The following is a 21,842-nucleotide window of genomic DNA, read 5'->3' as shown; positions in this document are numbered from 1 at the left end:
AATGTTGAAAATTAACCCATTCATTATACTTTTTGAAATTTTTTCATAATATTGCAAAAATATTTAAATTAAACATTTTATAACAAAAATACATTAGACAAAAAAAAATAAAACAAAGTACCATTATCTAACAATCATTATTACTAAATTTTTCCCATAAATGATCAATTAATGCATTACGAAGTGAGAAATGAGCTTCTTTATCTTTGATTTTTCTGAATCGACTTAGAAACTCTTGGAATCGGTTATCTTCATTATCTGGTATTTGGACTTCCGGAGGTGGAGCTTCTCTTCCAATTCCAATCGGTGCATCAAGATCACGCTCATCCTCAATAATCATATTATGTAAAATTATACATGTAGTCATTATATCATGTAGTACTTTTTTTTCCAAAAACGTACCGGTCCTTTCACAATCGCAAAACGTGATTGTAAAACTCCGAATGCACGTTCTATATCTTTTCTACATGCTTCTTGTTGTGCTGCAAAATATTTTTTCTTTGGACCTACTGGCTCATGAATAGTTTGCACTATGGTTGACCATTTCAGATATATACCATCGGCCAAGTAATAACCCATATTAATATGTTGTATTGATTAATATTTAAATAAAAAGTCTTTAACTTTTAAATAAAATAATAATTTTTTATTTTATTTTAATTATAATTGACTTTTAAATAAATAATATTTTTTTATTTTAATTATAACTATAGTTATAAAAATTAATAATTAGTACGTAACCAAAAAGGTGTGATTTTATATGTAAGAATTGTATTTCTTCATACATAAGTATTTTAGTTACAATCATAAAATATTAGAGTACTATTTTGTAAATAAAAAAGTTTGCCTCTATTATAGAGGAATGCTATTTTTTTCCCTAAATATAGAGGAAAAAATAGCAATCTCTATTTTAGGGGAAGAAATAGGGGTGGGTTGGAGCTGATTTTACTCTATTATATCATTTAGAGGCAAATATAGGAAAGGGTTGGAGATGCTCTAACAAAGCAACTTTCTAACACCAAATTCTAAAATCAATTGTTCTAAAAAGACTTTTGACATCTAATCCATATAACTTCTGTTAATAAACAAAATATACGTCTTCAGAGTATCATAGAAGAGAACAATCTCATTATACCCTGTACTGCTGCTGAAATAGGCGAAGAAGATGTTAGCATCCACCACAATTTCTGCGTATTTTCAACTAAGACGACCCATTAAGAGAAGGTCGTAGCATACAGAAACATAGCAGTGCACACGCCAGCTAATCTGCAAGATCATATGAAAACACATACTGTTTTTTAGTATTATGTAAACCGCACCTGTGATACTTTTCTCCAGTTATGACACGAATAATGGGATTCTTTTTTCTTTCCTTTTAATGGCTAACATTGCTTATATTGATGATACTGAGTAACCCTCATGGAAATAGGAACATAGAAGTGAGAAACAAAAGAACATGAATGAGGAAGAGATTACTTCGAGAGTATGTCTGCAACTTTGTTGTTTTGACGTGGCGTCCAAGCAAATGCACATGGGATTCATATTATTATGGTTATAACGGCCATCTTTTGTATATGCAAAGCTGCAATAAAATTTTCCAAAATAAAAAGGAAATTCTGAAACGAGAGGTATGGAACTTACTTATGTTTCAATTTAGTAATATGTCTAGAACAATTAGTGAATACCTGCAAGTATTTAAATGAAAAATTAGAATTGTCCTCGATGAACTATCAAATGAATCATTGTAATTTTGGCTGTTAATAATTCGAAGCTTTGGTGATCAACCATTATAATCATAGTACTTTTCATATTTTTAATATATTTTACTCTAAAAATATCTTTATAATCTTAAAATTCTATGAAATATTTTGAAAATATATTTTTTGATCATCATTTTTGTTTTATGCAGTTTCTCATATAAGTTTTTCCTAATTCCGGGTGACAAAAATACAATTATATATATATATGTTATTTATCACATCATATTTAATCTTTGAAAATTGTATTATTTACCACCAAAAAGTTTCAGTATTTTTTTTCTCATAAATTTTAAATATATTATATTAAAGGAATTATATCTCTATTTTATCATTTTAATGTTAACTATATCAATTATAACTTTAAATTTTTCACTTTTTACATTATTATATTAATGGCAACCATTTCATAAATAAATGTTTTAAAAACTTAATATATCGCTTCCTCCGCGAGTTCGCGGGGGTCCGAATCCTAGTATTAGATAACAGGAATTGGAGAACCTGAAACATATAACCTTAACAACAATGAAAGGACTGAATATGACCGTTGATACTCTTGTACAGTCAACATTTCAACTTATTGAGTAAGAAGAAAATAGCATTTGCTTCTTTGCCGAAAAAAGCAAGTGGTACGTTCAGTCTCCACCATTTTTCTCTGCCTATACATTTGCTTTTTCTTTCGCCATTCATAGCAAAACTGATCATGTCTTGACTTTCCAAATACCTAACTTTGCTTCCTTCTTCTTCTTCTTCTCCATGGCCAACGCATCATCACTTCACGTCACTGAAGAGAGAGAAGAAGTCATGTTTTCTGAGAAAGGTCACACCTTTAGCAAAGCCCACTTTCTAAACCCCATCCCTACCTCTTGTGAAGCCATAGCCGAGCTTCCCCGAACGTCACTCTGTTTCATCATCTCCTACAAAGTTGCTAAACAGCTTGTCTTCACGAGACTCCGTCTCTGGGCTTTGGGTTGCAGAGCGTCATTTTGTCTCTTGGGTCGGAAAGATGGAAGCTTTACACGAATCCACATGGAGAAAAGCTGGGATCTTTGAAGCAATCAAGGCTTCCACTTACAACATCACTAAGAACCCATCTCTGCTTCTCTCTGTTTCTCAGAAATGGTGTCCTGAAACGAACTCTTTCGTGTTCCCTTGGGATGAAGCAACGATTACTCTGGAGGATGTCATGGTGCTTCTTGGATTCTCTGTTCTGGGCTCCCCTGTTTTGGAATCTGTACACAGCTCCGAGATGAGAGATGCGGTGGAGAAGTTGGAGAAATCATGGCAAGAGAAGAAGGTTGGACATGATATTGTGAGGGAAGAGCCATGGATTTCAGCTTCATGGGTAGAGGTGATCTGGAGCATGAAGTTTTCCTTGTAATTAAGGATGACATGAGAGAAGGAACGCTGAACCGACGAAGGTTTCAACGAAACCGAAAGTGCTCCATCGTCTCATTCGCAAAGATTTACGCTGATGTGGTAAGAGTTTAAACGTTGATTGGTTAATTTTTTTATGCCTATGTGGATAGGTCGGACCTTGAGCATATCCAACTTTTAATATCCCCTATATATTAATTGAGAAGCATTTGAAAAATTAAAACCTTAATTTTGTATTAATTAAAAAAAAACTCAAATCCTAGGTGGCTCTCTAAATGCCTTCTAAATTCTATTTCAAAGAATTCTAGAGCATCTAATATAAAGTATAGTTTAATCTAATGGTGTCACATTATTCCATAATTATATAACATTAGATAACATTATATTAACCTAAAATATATGAAGTGTGTATTCTTTCCTTAAATAAAAGCTACGGAATTACCTTATATGATTTACATATATACGGGAATTAATGATTATGAATAATAAAGATTTGATAGCAATTTTTGCATCTTCTTCATTTTTATTTAAATTTATATTATTAAAAAAACTTAAACAATCACATTAACCATATAATAAAAAAATTAGATTTTTTTCTTATATGTTATATTTTGAATTTTTTAAAATGACTTTAAATTACAAAAATGAGGAAACCTTTATATGTTATATTTTTTTTTAAACGACTTTAAAATACAAAAATGAGGACACCTTAAATGTTATATTTTTCTTATATGTTAGAATTTTCTTATATGTTATATTTTGAATTTTTTTAAAACGACTTTAAATTACAAAAATGTAAGTTTTCCTTAAGTATACGACTAAAAACATTAAAATGACATGTATCAATTCGATGGTTGATTTGAAAGCTTTCAAAACCATATGGAAGATAAAAGTCAAAATAATTCAACTGTGAAAACAATAATGTTCACTTTTTCAAGAATGTGTTCGATGGAAAAAATAAGGTTTTTATGTCATATTTTGTTTAATGTCCACTAAAGAACATTATATTAACCTAAAATATAAGAAGTGTGTATTCTTTCCTTAAATAAAAGCTACATAATTACCTAATATGATTTACATATATATGACAATTAATCATTATGAATAATAAAGATTTGATAACAATTTTTGCATCCTTCTTCATTTTTGTTTAATTTTATATTATTAAAAAAATAAACAATCACATTAACCATATAATAAAAAATTAGATTTTTTCTTATATGTTATATTTTGAATTTCTTAAAATGACTTTAAATTACAAAAATGAGGAAACCTTATATGTTTTTTTTTTAAAACGACTTTAAAATACAAAAATGAGGACACCTTATATGTTAGATTTTTTCTTATATGTTATATTTTGAATTTTTTAAAACAACTTTAAATTACAAAAATGTAAGTTTTCCTTAAGTATACGACTAAAAACATTAAAATGACATGTATCAGTTCGATGGTTGATTTGAAGGCTTTCAAAACCATATGTAAGTTAAAAGTCAAAAAAATTCAACTATGAAAATAATACTATTCACTTTTTCAAAATTGTGTTCGAGGAAAAAAATAAGGTTTTTATGTCATAATTTGTTTAGTGTCCACTAGAGAACATTATATTAACTTAAAATATAAGAAGTGTGTATTTGTTCCCTAAATAAAAGCTACAAAATTACCTAATATGATTTACATATATATGGCAATTAATGATTATGAATAATAAAGATTTGATAACAATTTTTACCTCCTCCTTCATTTTGTTTAATTTTATATTATTAAAAAAATAAACATTCACATTAACCATATAATAAAAAAAATTAGATTTTTTCTTATATGTAATATTTTGAATTTTTTAAAATGACTTTAAATTACAAAAATGAGGAAACCTTATATGTTATTTTTTTTAAACGAGTTTAAAATACAAAAATGAGGACATCTTATATGTTAGATTTTTCTTATATGTTAGATTTTTTCTTAGATGTTATATTTTGAATTTTTTAAAACGAATTTAAATTACAAAAATGTAAGTTTTCCTTAAGTATACGAATAAAAACATTAAAATGACATGTATCAATTCGAAGGTTGATTTGAAAGCTTTCAAAACCATATGGAAGATAAAAGTCAAAATAATTCAACTGTAAAAACAATACTGTTCATTTTTTTCAAGAATGTGTTCGCTTAAAAAAATAAGATTTTTATGTCATATTTTGTTTAATGTCCACTAGAGAATATTATATTAACCTAAAATATAAGAAGTGTGTATTCTTTCCTTAAATAAAAGCTACAGAATTACATAATATGATTTACATATATATGACAATTAATGATTATGAATAATAAAGATTTGATAACAATTTTTGCATCCTTCTTCATTTTTGTATAATTTTATATTATTTAAAAAAATAAACAATCACATTAACCATATAATAAAAAATTAGATTTTTTCTTATATGTTATATTTTGAATTTTTGATAATGACTTTAAATTACAAAAATGAGGAAACCTTATATGTTATTTTTTTTTAAAACGAGTTTAAAATACAAAAATGAGGACACCTTATATGTTATATTTTTTTTATATGTTATATTTTGAATTTTTAAAACAATTTTAAATTACAAAAATATAAGTTTTCCTTAAGTATACGACTAAAAACATTAAAATGACATGTATCAGTTCGATGGTTGATTTGAAAGCTTTCAAAACCATATGTAAGTTAAAGGTCAAAATAATTCAAATGTGAAAACAATACTATTCACTTTTTCAAAACTGTGTTCGAGGAAAAAAATAAGGTTTTTATGTCATAATTTGTTAAATGTCCACTAGAGAACATTATATTAACCTAAAATATAAGAAGTGTGTATTTGTTCCCTAAATAAAAGCTACGAAATTACCTAATATGATTTACATATATATGGCAATTAATGATAATGAATAATAAAGATTTGATAACAATTTTTGCATCCTCCTTCATTTTGTTTAATTTTATATTATTAAAAAAATAAACAATCACATTAACCATATAATAAAAAATTAGATTTTTTCTTATATGTAATATTTTGATTTTTTTAAAATGACTTTAAATTACAAAAATGAGGAAACCTTATATGTTATTTTTTTTAAACGACTTTAAAATACAAAAATGAGGACACCTTATATGTTAGATTTTTCTTATATGTTAGATTTTTTCTTAGATGTTATATTTTGAATTTTTTAAAACGACTTTAAATTACAAAAATGTAAGTTTTCCTTAAGTATACGACTAAAAACATTAAAATGACATGTATTAATTCGATGGTTGATTTGAAAGCTTTCAAAATCATATGGAAGATAAAAGTCAAAATAATTCAACTGTGAAAACAATACTGTTCACTTTTTTCAAGAATGTGGTCGATGGAAAAAAATAAGATTTTTATGTCATAATTTGTTCAATGTCCAATCCGATCAACCCATGATGTATTAATTATAGTTTTGTTCCATTATTTTTAATAAAAATTGATCCGATCCATCGGAAAGAAATTATATAATAACAACAAAAAATATTTTATATATATAAATAAAATGATCACATATATAAAAAAAACTATCGATACTATATACAAATAAACTCACCCTGCGCAAGGCGCAGGTCTTATCCTAGTTGTAAGATAATACCCTCACCGTTTCATAAATAATGTCATTTTGAAATTTTTCACACAGATTAAGAAAATGATTGAAATGCATTAAAGTTCTTATTAATTAAACTTATTCGACCAATAATATTTGAGATAAATTAAATTATTTATAAAATCAATGTATTTATAATTAATTTTAAGCTGAAAGTTGCATTGAAATTCTAAAATGACACTCTTTTTGTAACAATGAAAAAATGTTTAAGTGACACTTAATATGAAACAGAGGGAAGAGAGTATATGAGTTTTGAATATTAAAAGCAACTTAACTTGTTAATAATCAATTATGACTTATTAGAGCATCTCCAACCCCACTCTATAAATTACTGTAAAATGGAGTGGGAAATGGAGTGATGAACAATCAAAAAATCTATTACTCCATTTATGCAGTAATCACTTTTTTGTTTGTTCATCACTCTATTTCTCATTCCATTTTGCAGTAAATTATGGAGTGGGGTTGGAGATGCTCTAAGTATGGCAAACCCTCAACTTGGAACTTGAACCACAAACTAATCAGCTAAGAATCAAAGATGCTTTTGATTTTAAGGTGAGGTTACAAATAATCATGAGTTTATCTAAAAAATTATGAACACAAAGCTTTATGTAAAAACAAGAAGAGCGAGAACAATCTATGACTATACATAGAAGTATCAAATTCCATGTTATACTTCCACCTTAATTAGTTTTAAGTCTTATAATCTAATGTAAAAGCTCAATAAATAGAACTATAGTGTATGTTTAATTTCAGTTTGGTTATTATCTTTTTATTTGTATTCAGCCAATTTAGAATTCGATTTCACACGTGAATGGACATATCAATTAAAAATACAAACCGAATCAGAATTCTGAACATGTGTCTACTCAACTTTCGGTGTGGTGGTGGTGGTGGAAAAAGAATAAGATTCAGATAAATATCATCATTATAGGAGGAGTAATTGCGAGAGGGAATCATATCAAACATTACACTACACGTCTTGTATCTTGTATATATGTATGGAGACACAGAAATATTTTAATCACGTCCTCACATCAAAGAAAACTAAGCCAAGTATATTTATAACTAAATAAAAAATGCTTGACAAACTTATCGGAGAGTACGGGCATGGATACGGCAATGGGTACGGCCACAAGGATCACAGAAGCAGCGGCTACGGCTTTGAGGAGCACAAGAAGTACGAGTCTCATATGGAGTCAGAAGGAGGCTACTTTGACCGTCAAGCCCGCTACGACCACCGCGTGAGGCTTCCGGTCAACCACGGCCGTCCACCCATGGCTCACATGCCTCCCTGTGATGAAGAAGACTCCGACTCAGATGTAGAGGAGTTCTATAAGAGCAGCCGAAGCCACCACACTACTGTGTTACCGGACCACGGAAAAATCCACCGCCAACAACCACCTCATATGAACTTCATGCCCCCACCTCCGATGTCTCAACCTCACCACAATGTAAGCTATCTTTTAAGGTGTCAACTTAATTAATCATGTTCTGTTGTAGATGTTATTCCAAAGTGACTTTAACCATATTTTTCAATAATATGCATACTTGATATACTCCACACCATTAGGTTACATGTGTTGAGGTGTTTAAAATACTTGGAAGTCCTGAAACTTTATGCTGAAAATTAAATGGATTCTGATTTACATATTTTGGAATTTGCTATGACATGGCAAGTCATATGCAAACGCACCAACTGTCCATCCAATTAAATATTTTTATGATTTCTGTATGGTTTCTCACCGTTTGTAGTTTTTTTTAACGATGATTGGCAAGGAAAGATGGGTAATGGATGGCAGGGGAGGCATGAAGATGCATACCTCGGTGGGCATGGGATGCAGCACCACGGTGAGCACGGGATGCAGCACCACGGTGAGCACGGGATGCAGCACCACGGTGAGCACGGGATGCAGCACCACGGTGAGCACGGGATGAAGCACCACGGTGCGCACGGAATGAAGCACCAGGACAGGCTTATGGCTCCTCAGGTGTTACCACATCATGTCTACATGAACCCAAACAGCGGAGGCGGCCACCACAAGGCCGGGTGGGGGAATAAGGGACTCTAACTGCAACCAACTACTCTACCGGTTCAAATAAAAAGTAATGATTATGTATAATACCAGTTAACGAAACTATAATTAAGATGTGTGTGTGAGGAACATGTTTCAGCATCCTACTAAACCTAAACATAGGCCTTTTAGCAAAAAAATAAAGGAAGTGTTCTTGTTTGAGAAACTTATGATTACTAAAAGGAATGTTGTTGTTGCTGCTTATGTTAAATAAAAGTGATGCAAGTATTATGAATTTACTGTTCCATGCACGTGGAAAAATTGATTGCACAAAGTCACAAATATTAGTTTTTTAAGAAATATTATCATATGGTGTAACTTAAAGATAGCATATACATATGGCATTAGCTCAATTTTAGCCCCAAAAGAAAAACCTGAGGATCGTCGATCAGTTGCAAGTGATATAAAGGTGTTTGCCATAATATTCTTTCTTTAGAAATTGAAAACCTTAAACACAAGAACTGGATAAATTTATTCTGAGATCATCTTATGTCGACTGGATGCTTTTTACACACAACATCAAAAGCAACCACAATCCAAACTATAAAACTTGATCAATTGCTTCGCTTGGATTAACCGTGAAATTATGAGTGCAGTTGGAGTATCAACATAATAAACTAAAACAATGTTATGTTTTTGGGGATTTGAATCAGTTGACGCATTATGTTATTATTCATATGTATCATATAGTTGTGTTGATTGTATGAGTCAGTTAGCGTAAAAATATAAGTATATTTCCAAGAAAATATAACAAAACATAATTAGTACCAACTATTCGACTTAGAGGCGTGACCAACTTGTTCACAGAAAATTATTTTTCTTATTGGTAGCTGATAAATGATAAATGTTCATTCTGGATTTAAGTTTGGTGTAGGATTGTAAGCGGTAAAATTAAAATTAAAATTTAGAGAATTACTTTTAAATTTTGTTTTCAGTTTGGATTCGGGGTTTAATGAAATAAATCTTAATTTTCACAGAAATTTTGTATAGGATCATTTTTTTTCCTCAATTCGATTTGATTTTAGTTTTCAGTTTTCTAAAATACAGTAAAGTGAATTCATGTTGTATTAAAACATAGTTTGGTTTTTGGATTGCTTATTTAGATTCGGATACGATCGCTCGAGGCTAACGGACATTGATAACATATATTGGGTCTCACAAGATAATGTAGAGTATAACACTCGTGATAAAACTTATATAAATAAAAAATACAAACTTATGTATATCTCGACAAGGAATACCCAAGTTGACTTAAGGTCTTTAATGAAAAGGATGGATCAAAGACTCACCCAAAAGCTTACGTGGTCTGTGTTAAGAGACTCTTCGATATTTGCAAAGAGAAACATTATTGGTGGGACAAAATTTAGGACTTTTAAAAATTTTTATTAATATTTTTAGATTAAGAGACAATGTTATTATACAGTAGGAAATATGCAGATTATTGGTAGATACTTTTTAAACCTGATCGTTGGGAGATCCAATTTTCCGGTTAACGGCAGAAGAAGCGGCAGAGGCGGCGGAGGCGGCGGAGCAACGGTGGAGGCGCCAGAGGAAATAACACGAAGGCAGTTAGAGAAAGCACGAAAGGTGGTCCTGGCTGATCGCGACAGAGCTCCTGCGTCAGAAGTGGTGGGCTGCTTCTGAGAAGTGGAATCTAAAAATAGATCACAAACGAAAAAAATAGAATCTAAAAATAGAAACAACAATACACGCAAACTCAGAAACTTGCTTCGTCTTCTTCTTCAAGCAATACACAATCAAAGTTTTGATCAAATCAAACAACAAAAAATTGAATATTTACAAAACCCAGAACAAAGAATAAGCGAATCAAACTGAAAAAAAACCCTTAATTAAATAAGAACGAACAAATAAAGCAACAATTTTTTGTGTTTTTTTTCTTTTGTGGAATCAAAGAGGTAAATTAAGAATGAATTTGAAAAACCAGAAGACGCGAATTGAAACCCGAAGGAATTTGATTTAGACTTTTGGAAGCGTTTAGGAGGAAAAAAAGGGAAGAGGATATGCTGACGCGTGGCATTAAGGACGCTTGCAAAAACTTCTTAATTAAACTACGTTTCTATTGTTTATCAGCATTTTTTTATTTATTTTTTGACCCCTAATTACTAAGAAATGAGTCTAAGACCCGGCGATAATCTTGCTCTTAGATGCAATTTCCATCAACATGCATGATTGAAGAGACCATTCCACAAAGAAAATAAGCCTTAAGCTGAACATAGTTAGACACATGTATTTTTCCAATGTTCGTTACTAAGTTGCGGTCAAAACACGCCACTTTGATCAGTTGTTTCAGGCATCTAGTGCCTCGAATAACCAACAGTTACTTTCGTGTACTATTTTTCTGAGCACGAGCATATATTCTCGTTCCTAATAATAACAACTATCCTCTCATTTCATTGGCCAACCTCGTCAATTTTTCCATGTTAACTTGTTTGTATTCCTTCTTGTTGACGCTGATCACGTGTACGGTGTACCAATCTTTTGTTACTGTTAAATATTGAACCATAAAGTTATACAACAATAGATAAGTGCGTAATCTATAAAATTAAAGGTCCAAGAATTTTGGCCAAACCTGGAATAATCTATTTAATTGTTCCAAACGGGACATAACTGGAAAAGTAAAAAAAAAGGTATCGGATTCAGCCTTATCATTAGACTTCAATCCTATAAAATGTCTTATATATAGTACCTCTGATGATTTCAAATGTATATGTAACAGCAAGTACAGAGCAAACAAGACCTTTTATTAGAAAAATGGTATTCAGTACTTTCCTTGAACATAACAGTCATCATCACCATCACCATCGCTATCACCATCACCGTCACTGGATCTCTATGGCTGAGACGCCGAGCCAAGTTATTGAATGCGAAGACTTGAGTAACGTGATGAAGGTTCCATCTCATCCTAAAAGGAAGGTGAAGAGTGAGAAGGTGGCAAAGTATGAGGACATTGACAAAGAAGCAGAGAATTTCATCAAACTAGAGCACATGAAATTCAGCACGTGGACATGATCACCACCATCTAGTTTCATCCTGGAAAATTTACTCATGTTCATCTTCGGATAGCATAGAGAATTTCTAGGGTATGTATATTGTAATATCTGATTGTCTCCTATGTATTATGTAACCATGTAACCTGCTTTTATTATTAGCAATGTAACAAAACCGGTGTACTAGATAACGACTATCATGTGAAATTTTAAATAGAATTACTACTTTTTTGATTATCCTTAATTTCCGGAAACATTGGACTATGAAATTCAACTTATCGACCATTAAAACCATACTAACTGAAATAAAATAGCTAGTCCACTTCCACCACAAAGGCAGAGCAGTTCAAGGAACTTTATTAATTAGTGAAAAATAAACATCCAAGTCTCCTCCACAAAGTATGATCCATAACTAAAGGATGGATCTACAAAGAGGACTTGTGGTGTGATTAATCCCGTACCATATATCCAGACAAGCTTGTGTGAAAGAAATGCTTGCAGGACACTAACTCACTCACCTCATCCTTGTTGAAGTTATACACATCCCTAATATAGCTTCCTAGAATCTGCCACTTTCTCCATCCACTCCTTTCTCTCCTATAGTTTAGGATGTTTAGCCCTTTTAACAGGGAGACTCACTCTCTCATTGGATTTATTTCCTTGTTAGAGATGTATTGTTGTAGAGGTTTAACCGCATATATAACATTGGCTCTATTGCCTTCCATCCAAATGCAATGAATGCGAAAGTATCTCACTTTGCTTTCCCATACGATAGCATGGTTTTTTTTTATGGAGAAAAGCAGTCCTTTAAAAACATTGTTGCAACCCTTGACGGTTATCCATTTTGGTCAGGTCAGTCAATGAAATGGCAGACAACTTTGTAAACTGAATATGTCAGCGCGTCTCGGCCTTGCTACTTAGAAACACTCTTATTAATGGAGGTTGCTGTTGAATTGGAGGAGCCTTCAACTTGTAAGGATTTGAAATAGTCCTTCTCTGCGTTAGCTATTCTACTCTGAAACATGGTCCATTCCTTTTTGCATCTTTCTCTCACCTTGCAAAACCATACAAACAAACTAACAAATTAAAGCTAATTTGCTCAAATTACACAACTCTCAACACGAGAGAGAGCTTTAAAGGTTTTTACCCATTATCGCCTCACCCTACAGCAAGCAAAAGAGAAATGGAGTATCAGCGAAAATTTTAATGTCAGACCAAGAAGAGAAAAAAAAATGAGCACAAAGAGAGTTTACTTGGCCGCCAAGGGAAGGAACAGTTTGATAAAGAAGAATCTACTACACCTATCTTCTCATGCGCAGGCTACATTTCGGTATACGATATAAGGAGTTTTGTCACAAAACAAACGAGATACACACATGACACAACATAAGGTGTTGTACTTATATAACAGTATATTTCGGTATTAAATGTTGTACTTATAACAGTATAAAAGATAGACGTGTCACAATGAAATGAGCATTGGGCATAGAAGATAAGTTTTAGAACCTATTTTTTGATAATTAGTTCTTGTACTTCTTTCTCATTCGTCCCTGCCATTGTAAACACACAATATAAGATGCATGCTGTACTCTGTAATAATCTTTTCCACCTTGGATTAACATATCCTTGACTGCATTCTCCATCCATCCAACTCTTATCTTCTCTAAACTAGTTATGCATCTTAACCCATCAGGGAAACTCTTCAACTTCCTGCAGTCATTTATCTCCAAATGACAAGACATATAATCTTCTTCAACGATCCGCTCCTCAAAATTATATATATATCGCGTATTGTGAACTCTAGAGTATGCAATTTAGGTAACCCGGCTTTCCAGCATACCAATTTCCTCTCGGTGAAAGAATTGCTAAACGTTTCTACAAATCAAATCAGTATTCAATGATTATAGCACATGTTGGACTATTAAAATAACAATCTTACAATACCTATCCACGTAGGCATGAAAAATCAACCAATAAATTTTTTTTTTTTTGCCATGTTACTTGCTTTGTCAATTAAAAATCAAATTAGGCTTTCGTGGTTCCAAAAAAATTAACTCTGGCCAAATTTGCTTATCACTAGAAATCCACCATTCGTTAAATCGTCTTCTTCGCCTCTCCACCTTTTTTTTATATCAAATTTAGTTTTTCCACCTTCTTTGAACCTCCTTTGGAACGTCACTTTTTCACATTGATGAATCTTAAAGCCCCATTATTAACTGAAACAATAAATGTTTATTCAACTCTTACCCTTCCCTATAACTTATAGCTACATATACCTCTTTTTCAAATCTTTGCGCTTCGACTAATTCTCCACAACAAAATCATCAGGCAGTGGAAATCAGTCGTGACTGTTCCTGCCGATTTACAATCTCAGGTTGGATAGTTTTTATATACTCTGCCTTGGAAACTTAAGAAAAGGGTCTTTTCTTTCGGAGAAGAATCAAACGTTTCTTTTTCAGAGGTAGTACCACGAGATTGGAGACTCAGTTTAATTTTACGGCTTCAAATTGCAGTCTGAGGTCCGATGAAATAAATGAATGATAATCAATCCTTATATTTAAGTTTAACTTTAAAGTATATATATAAATTTTATAAACAATAAACCGTGTGTAGCACGGTAAAATCTCTAGTTAAGTATAAAAATGAAAAGAATAAAAAAGAACAAAACAGTAAACAAGAATATATGTTATTTATTGTTCAGTCTCAAATTTGGTAAGTAATGTTTTGGTGATATAATTCTAATGAAAAATATATTCTTTAAAGATATGTAATTTTTAATGAATAGAGATAATGTATTATTTCAATTTTTAAAGTCTTTGTTGACAAAACAAAAAAGTGGTATTTTCTGGAAAGAAAAAAAAATATAATTAAAATCAGTTTTTATCCTTATTTTTGTGCACTTTTGTCCTTCTTTCCGTATGTGTATATATATGTTCTTTTAGCTAATACTATTGTTTTATTTTTATATATTACCTAGGGTTGTGGAATTCACCACCAAGCCGTCGTCATGGAATATTTGAAACAGTCTCTTTTGCATGACGGAAACTGCACAAGAACCATTCCTCTCGATCTCCTCGTCGAGATATTCCTTCTACATCCTACCAAATCACTTATTCGATTCCAATCCGTGTCAAAGCTGTGGTTCTCTGCCATCCGCAGCAAAATTTTCGTAGACTTGATCTTGACTAGGTCAAAGGCTCGTCCCCGTCTCCTTTTATCCTTGGGAGGCCATGGATCCAAAGAGGGTTTCATCTTCTCGGCTCCTGAACATGACAACAACGACGATGAAAAATCCTCTACAGTCATGGCCAGATACCACATGAACAACTTGGAACCTGGCTACTTCTTGGACTCTGGTTCTGTCAACGGTTTCTTCTTAGGTGTTGTTCCTGGGATCTGCGTTTGTAATCCGATCAACGTTTATAATCCCACCACTGGACAAATTGTGAAATTGCCTGAAGTTAGAACCAACGGAAGAAAAATGTACGCACGTCTTGGGTACGATCCAGTGGACGATCAATACAAGGTGTTGTGTGTGGTGATGGCCCGCTCTAAAGCGAAATGTTGGCAACCGGAGCATTTGGTTTGCACTGTGAGTTCATCTCAGAAACAAGAGTGGAGAAAGATCGAGAACACAACCGGAGGCAACTATCACTCTGTATACGGAGAGACATGCATTGATGGTGCGCTATACTACGGAGCTGGAAAGTCAAGAATAGTCAAGTTCAACGTTAGATCAGAGATGATTGAGTTGATTAAAACACCCCAAGAGTCCCAGATCTCGACAACATACCACCATTCCACTCTTATAAATTACAAGGGAAAATTGGGCGGTGTAGATTATCATTGCACAGAAAATTCGATGACATTGTGGGTTCTTGAGGATGCGGAGAAACAGGAATGGTCGAGTATGACGTGTGACTTACCTTCTACGTGGAAAGATTTACTTGGGTTTTACGTAAGGTCCAAAGGAGTGAGTCATACAGGCGAGCTTATGGTGTTCTATCCAGGGGTAAAGCCACCTAAACCATTTTCTGTTTGCTATTATGATTTTAACAAAATGAGTATAAGAAAAGTAGAGATCCAAGGAATGGTGGATGGTGATTTCAGACGTATCCATGGGATCGGTGAGCAAACTGATATGAGTATATTATATTTTACAAGTCACATTGAGAATATTAGGTTCTTGTAATGTTTTTTTTTGTAATAACTAGTCACGGTTTTATTAGCTTCTTCCATTCAATTTGATCATGAGTTGATTATCAGCGTTTGTTAGAAACTAATTATTATTATTATTGTTTTTGAAGATTATGTTGTTTTTTTGCCATAGAGTGTTAATAAACAGACAAACGACGAGTACGAGAAAGTATCATTAAGTTCAAGAGAATTAAATCGTTACCAACAAACTAACAAAAGGTCCAGAATCATTAGCATTCAAGAACAGACAAACAAAGAACTGACACTTGATGTTTACAGCTCAGATCAATAGGTGTGTCTACGTATACAAGACGCTAAAGATCATCAGCACACCATTCACAATCAGCTGCAATGGAAGATTCCAAGGAATGTCGAAGCTGTGGCTCTCTATCATCCGCAGCAAAGATTACGTCGATACGTTCCTAACTAGGTCAAAGACTTGTCAGTGGCTCTTTTTAACGTTCAAACACTTTGATTTTCTTTAAGAGTTTCGTCTTCTCCGCTCCTGAACACCAAAACGTGGAAGATGACAAACCCTCCACCACAGTCATCGGCAGACACGACATGACGATCTCGGATCTTGTTTAATTACTACATCAGTTCTCGTCCTGTAAACAGTCTAGTTTGCTTCATACATTGTTCATCGATCGCTGTTTGTAATGCCACCACTAGACATTTCGTAATTACAAGATCTTACACCTAACGGAAAAGACATATACGCATGTTTAGGGTACGATTTGGTCGAAGATCAATACAAAGTCTTGTGTGGTGATGTTTGACGGGTTCCACAGCCTTACCACTGCATGAAAGACGAAATGGTTGGTGCTGTATACTATGGGACTTGGTCATACAAGGATAGCTAGATTCGATGTTAGGTACGAGAATATTAAGTTTATTCAAGGATCCGGAAACTATAACGCACTCTCATGTATTATACATGAACTACATATGTATGATTATTTCAATTTTATTTTTATTACTAAAAATCCTCATAAAACTATATATCGAAAACCTTTTTTGATATAAATTAGGCTGGATGAATTATCGTTGTAGTTATTTAATATAAGAAAATACAAGAAAATTTCTATTTCAAAAATAATTATTTAATATTTACTTTTTTATATAGTTTGATATTAGCGTCTTTTCAAGTTAACAATTTTTATAGGATTGAGGCCAAAACATTTTATCCTTGCAACTTGATAAATACTAGGACCAAATCTGTATCTCGATACACCCATTGTCGAAAGCATGTGCCGGAGCTAGTGCTAGGAAGATGGACACTGACGGGACCATATAGGACCATGCAGAGCCGGGCTTGACCCCTATGAGGCCCCCACTCTGTGGAGCCCCTTTTTTTAAAAAAAAAAACTTTGTATATATTAGTATAATAATGTATAAAATATTAAAATGCAAGAGAAAATAACAAAGGTAATTTGTAAAATGATGTAAATTATAATTTTTATATCAACAAAAATATAATAAATATTAAAGAAAATTTATTTTTATTTTTAAATTGAAAAATTTGCAATTATTTTTTAAAAAATAACTGAAATTTAGATTTTTTGAAAAAATTTAGAAGAAGTTCTATAACTTTTTTTTATTTTGTCTGGGGCCCCAAAATTCTTAGGTCCGGATCTGGGACCATGGGATGTGAGTGCATGTGGCATTAGTGGGAAGACGGGTGGGAAGACTAGATAGACTAGATAGTCGATGTTCAAAAAAAAAAAAAGACTAGATAGTCTAGGAGGAAGTCTTTTTTTTTTTGAAAAATGATCCCATTTTTAAAGTGATAAGTTTGCCGAATAATATTAGTGTGTGTGACTTGTGTTTGTTGTGTTATGTTGTTTGATAATAGTCCACAAGTCTCTAGGTAATTCTGTTATCACCAGAAAATATAAAATTACTCGGTTTCAAGAGTCTTGTTTTTATACTCCAAACACATCTTAACAAAAATTTCTAAACATTGATCGCAAAATTGTCAATGTAGAATTTTTTAAGATTTTAGTAATTTATAATTATTTTTAGATTTAAATATAACATACACAAAATCTAATTTTTATTATATGATTAAAATATAACATATACAAAATATAATCTTTAGAATTTAAAATATAACATATTCGAAAATTTAATTTTTATTATATGATTAATGTGAATATTTAATTTATTTTAAAAATATATAATTAAACAAAAATTATAGAGAATAGAGAACACAACAATTTTTATCAAATTTTATTATTTAATTGTGTAATTTTCATTTACAGAAAGAATAAAAAATATTTTTATAGATTATTAAATAAATTTATAATTAATTTAATAAAAATATAACTCGTTATATTTAGATGCACTAATCTATTATCTAAAGTTTGTAAACTCTAGGAGTGTAAATATTTTTTACGCTTCATTAAAAGTGAAAATAAAAGTGGTATAAAAATGAAAAGGGGTACTATGAATGTGGTTTTTGTGTCCATTTCTTTATAATAAAAGCTATCCAAAAATTAAAATGTATTTAAAATAAAATGACAATTCTAAAAATAATGTATTTTAATGTACTTTAAAAATAAAAATTTAAGATTTAAAAATTTTGGAGAACCAAAACAATAACTTATCATGATAAATTTTTATTAGTAATGCATATATTAATAATTAACTTACAATAATTTTGCTCACATGTGCGGACAAAACACCTATAATTCGTTAAAAATGTTCGGGTCTTCGGGCCGGGTTCGGGCTGGTTCCTTTTGGGTTCGGATCCTTCGGGTCTTAGACATTTGGACCCAATAGGTACTTGTAAATTTTCGGTTCGGATTCGGATTTGGGTCGGTTCTTTTCGGATCCAGATCGGTTTTGGGTCTATAATTATAATACCTATAAAATATCCGTAATTTTTTCGGATCCGTATCGTGTCCGGATCACGTTCGGATATTTAGAATCTTAAAACACATGAAATACCCAATCTCCATCAAATTGGGTCAATATTTATCATATATATCTAAAATTTTACAAAATAACTTAAATTAAACTATTAATAATTAAAACAAGATATTTTTAAACTCTAAATTTTACAATTTTAAGCTTCTTATTACTTAAAAATGTTATAAAATAATAACAATTATTGTTGACGAAAAATATTTCAACTAAATAATAGAACACAAAAAATCATAGTTTTGGATGTACAAGATTTTAAGTCTGACTACAAATAGGTTCTTACCTGGTCGGGTCTATTTGGGTTTGTTTTTTTGGGTCCGGATCTATTCGGGTTGGTTCCTTTCAGTTCTGTTTTTTTTTGGGTAAAAGAATTTTGGACTCAAAAAATACTTATAAATTTTTGGTTTTGGTTTGGTTTCGGATCGAATATTTTTGCATCAGTTCTGGTTCGGATTTTCGAATCCATATTAAAATGCCCAGGACTACTCGTTAGAGTGTTTTCAATCAACAATATGGGACAAGTTCCGAAATAATTATTTTCCTTCTTGCCTTTTTATTATTAATGTTTTCCCCGTTTCATTTCTTTTTTACTCGGGGTCACGTTTTTTCTTTTTTTCTTTTTAAATAATTTTCTTCGATTTCATACCTTTTTTGTTTGTATCTTTATTTTTGTAAAAGGATGAAGTCTCGTGATTGAGTTGGATGCTAGAAACTATGTTACTTTTCTTAGGATCCCTTCTTCTTCTTTACCAATATGAAGTCAATACTATCTTCTTTGTTTGCTCTCTCTTTGCTATCACTATCATCAGCCCATGCTCAATGCCATTTCCCAGCAATATTCAACTTCGGCGACTCTAACTCCGACACCGGCGGTCTCTCCGCCGCTTTTGGCCAGGCTGGTCCTCCTCACGGCTCGTCCTTCTTCGGCTCACCTGCTGGGAGGTACTGCGACGGTCGTCTCGTCATTGACTTCATAGGTAAAACTATTAATCACAGTACTCTTATCAAACTTGAAACGCCACCGTTTAGCGTTTAACTGATTTTGTCTCCCTTTCTTGGCGCAGCGGAGAGTCTTGGATTGCCATATCTAAGCGCGTTCCTAGACTCGGTTGGTTCAAACTTCAGCCACGGCGCTAACTTTGCCACAGCCGGATCTCCCATCAGGGCTCTCAACTCCACTCTTCGTCAAAGTGGTTTCAGTCCATTTTCACTTGATGTTCAGTTTGTACAGTTCTCCAATTTTCACAACAGATCCCAGACAGTTCGCAGTCGCGGTAAGAGCCAGCCTCTTACTCACTCACTCACTCACTGTATGGTTGAGATAAGAAAGAGATAATGTGCTTGACTTGATATGTTAGATTAATAATATAATAACTGAATTAGGAATGTATATTCGGATATCCGCCCGAATTTGGATTAATTTATTCAGGTTGAAGGTATTTTGGAACTAAAAACCTAAGAATAATTTAGATATTCATTTTTATTGGGTGGGATTCGGTTTAATTCTACCCTGGTTCAGATGAGTTTGGATAAATTATTTGGGATTCGGTTTTTTTAATAGTGGATACGATTGGTTGAGATGTTTTATAGCTGAACTGCTCAAAATTATCAGAAAATATTCCAAAATGCCTAAAAATTCTCATTACATACCGTTTAGATTGGTTATTTTTAACTACTTTGTGCTAACAAGCTAGTGTTAAGAGTAATAAAGTTTTTCTTTTGGACACCGTAGTATACAGTTGAATAATATTTCAAAAACTTTATAAACGTTTTGAACGGCAAGAAATATCGTTTTCATATTATCAAAACGTGGAAAAGTGGTATACTATTGATCACCTAGTCAAAAAATGTAACAGGAGGAGTTTATACGACGATGCTGCCTGAAGCCGACAGTTTCTCTCAGGCGTTGTACACTTTTGACATCGGACAAAACGATCTCACCGCTGCTTACTTCGCTAATAAAACAGTGGAACAAATTGGAACCACCGATGTTCCTGAGATCATCAGCCAGTTTAAGAATGCTGTCACAGTCAGCCTCTCTGTTTTATACTCTGTTCCAATCAATGCTTTTTGTTTAAAAGTGATTATCATAAAAGTGTTTGTTATTTTTGTTGATAGTATATTTACGCACAAGGAGGGAGATACTTCTGGATTCACAACACAGGACCTATCGGTTGTTTAGCGTATGTGATTGAATGGTTTCCCCTTAAAGCATCAGATTTTGATTCACACGGATGTGTCTCTCCCTTGAACCATTTGGCTCAACAGTTCAATGACGCCTTGAAACAAGCTGTGATCGAGCTTAGAGCTTCTTTGTCTGAAGCCGGCATCACTTACGTGGATGTCTACTCTGCTAAGCATGAGTTGTTTGTTCACGCACAGGGTCACGGGTTCAAGAGATCGTTGGTTGCATGTTGTGGTCATGGAGGGAAGTACAACTATAACAAGAACATTGGATGTGGGAAGAAGGTGACTGTGAAAGGCAAAGAGATTTACATTGGGAAGCCGTGCGATGAGCCTGACAAGGCTGTGATATGGGACGGTGTGCACTTCACGCAGGCTGCTAACAAATTTATATTTGATAAGATTGCAGCCGGGTTGAGCATGGCCTGTCACAGGCAGTGACAAAAGCAATAATAAGAGAAAAGCTTTGCTTATTTTAATGAGTTTGTTTCAATGATTTTCTGGACTCATGTGATTTGGTTCTCACTGATATGAGTTTATTGAGAATGCACTAAGATTTTTGGTGAGTTAGGTTTCATCATTATCAACAAAAATATTACATAATCAATCAACTCTACAAAGGATGTAAAACATCATATAGAATACATAAACAACATTTTAATTCTTAGTGA

At 32.4% G+C, this 21,842-nt stretch overlaps 4 protein-coding genes across 5 annotated transcripts; all 4 read left to right on the top strand.

Annotated features, from left to right (window-relative positions):
• Positions 1 to 1,935: 1,935 nt before the first annotated feature.
• LOC125589020 lies at positions 1,936 to 3,372 on the top strand. Its single transcript, XM_048761118.1, has one exon. It carries the CDS (start codon positions 2,764 to 2,766, stop codon positions 3,136 to 3,138), a length of 375 nt encoding a protein of 124 aa, XP_048617075.1. The 5' UTR covers positions 1,936 to 2,763; the 3' UTR covers positions 3,139 to 3,372.
• Positions 3,373 to 7,731: 4,359 nt separating this feature from the next.
• On the top strand, positions 7,732 to 9,089 carry LOC111211835 (histidine-rich glycoprotein-like). 2 transcript variants are annotated; one of them, XM_022713128.2, is made up of 2 exons: positions 7,732 to 8,233; positions 8,564 to 9,089. In XM_022713128.2, the coding sequence occupies exons 1-2, from the start codon at positions 7,859 to 7,861 to the stop codon at positions 8,849 to 8,851; spliced, it is 663 nt and encodes a 220-aa protein (XP_022568849.2). In that variant the 5' UTR covers positions 7,732 to 7,858; the 3' UTR covers positions 8,852 to 9,089. The 2 variants fall into 2 exon arrangements, with proteins under 2 accessions (XP_022568849.2, XP_022568848.2); XM_022713127.2 differs by having other exon boundaries at positions 7,792 to 8,233; positions 8,558 to 9,089.
• A 5,780-nt stretch (positions 9,090 to 14,869) lies between these two features.
• Positions 14,870 to 17,409, top strand: LOC106405839 (F-box protein At1g30790-like). Its single transcript, XM_013846390.2, has one exon. The coding sequence runs from the start codon at positions 14,870 to 14,872 to the stop codon at positions 16,052 to 16,054; it is 1,185 nt and encodes a 394-aa protein (XP_013701844.2). The 3' UTR covers positions 16,055 to 17,409.
• Positions 17,410 to 19,488: 2,079 nt separating this feature from the next.
• LOC125575305 (alpha-L-fucosidase 3) lies at positions 19,489 to 21,737 on the top strand. Its single transcript, XM_048761117.1, has 4 exons — positions 19,489 to 19,964; positions 20,052 to 20,261; positions 20,844 to 21,016; positions 21,106 to 21,737. Exons 1-4 carry the CDS (start codon positions 19,742 to 19,744, stop codon positions 21,610 to 21,612), a joined length of 1,113 nt encoding a protein of 370 aa, XP_048617074.1. The 5' UTR covers positions 19,489 to 19,741; the 3' UTR covers positions 21,613 to 21,737.
• The last annotated feature ends 105 nt before the right edge of the window (positions 21,738 to 21,842 follow it).

This window comes from Brassica napus, chromosome C6 (assembly GCF_020379485.1).
Source record: "Brassica napus cultivar Da-Ae chromosome C6, Da-Ae, whole genome shotgun sequence".
In the NCBI taxonomy this organism is placed as follows: Eukaryota; Viridiplantae; Streptophyta; class Magnoliopsida; order Brassicales; family Brassicaceae; genus Brassica; species Brassica napus.
The sequence above is the reverse complement of the archived record's forward strand: the minus strand, read 5'-3'. Positions and strand labels throughout refer to the sequence as shown.

Excerpts from the sequence above, each read along its gene's own strand:
- LOC125589020 (XM_048761118.1), top strand. The coding sequence starts at position 2,764 with ATGGAAGCTTTACACGAATCCACATGGAGAAAAGCTGGGATCTTTGAA.
- LOC111211835 (XM_022713127.2), top strand. The coding sequence starts at position 7,859 with ATGCTTGACAAACTTATCGGAGAGTACGGGCATGGATACGGCAATGGG. Across the intron at positions 8,234-8,557 it reads TGTCTCAACCTCACCACAAT|GGAAAGATGGGTAATGGATG; the intron begins GTAAGCTATCTT and ends GATGATTGGCAA.
- LOC106405839 (XM_013846390.2), top strand. The coding sequence starts at position 14,870 with ATGGAATATTTGAAACAGTCTCTTTTGCATGACGGAAACTGCACAAGA.
- LOC125575305 (XM_048761117.1), top strand. The coding sequence starts at position 19,742 with ATGAAGTCAATACTATCTTCTTTGTTTGCTCTCTCTTTGCTATCACTA. Across the intron at positions 19,965-20,051 it reads TCTCGTCATTGACTTCATAG|CGGAGAGTCTTGGATTGCCA; the intron begins GTAAAACTATTA and ends TTCTTGGCGCAG. Across the intron at positions 21,017-21,105 it reads AGTTTAAGAATGCTGTCACA|TATATTTACGCACAAGGAGG; the intron begins GTCAGCCTCTCT and ends TTTTGTTGATAG.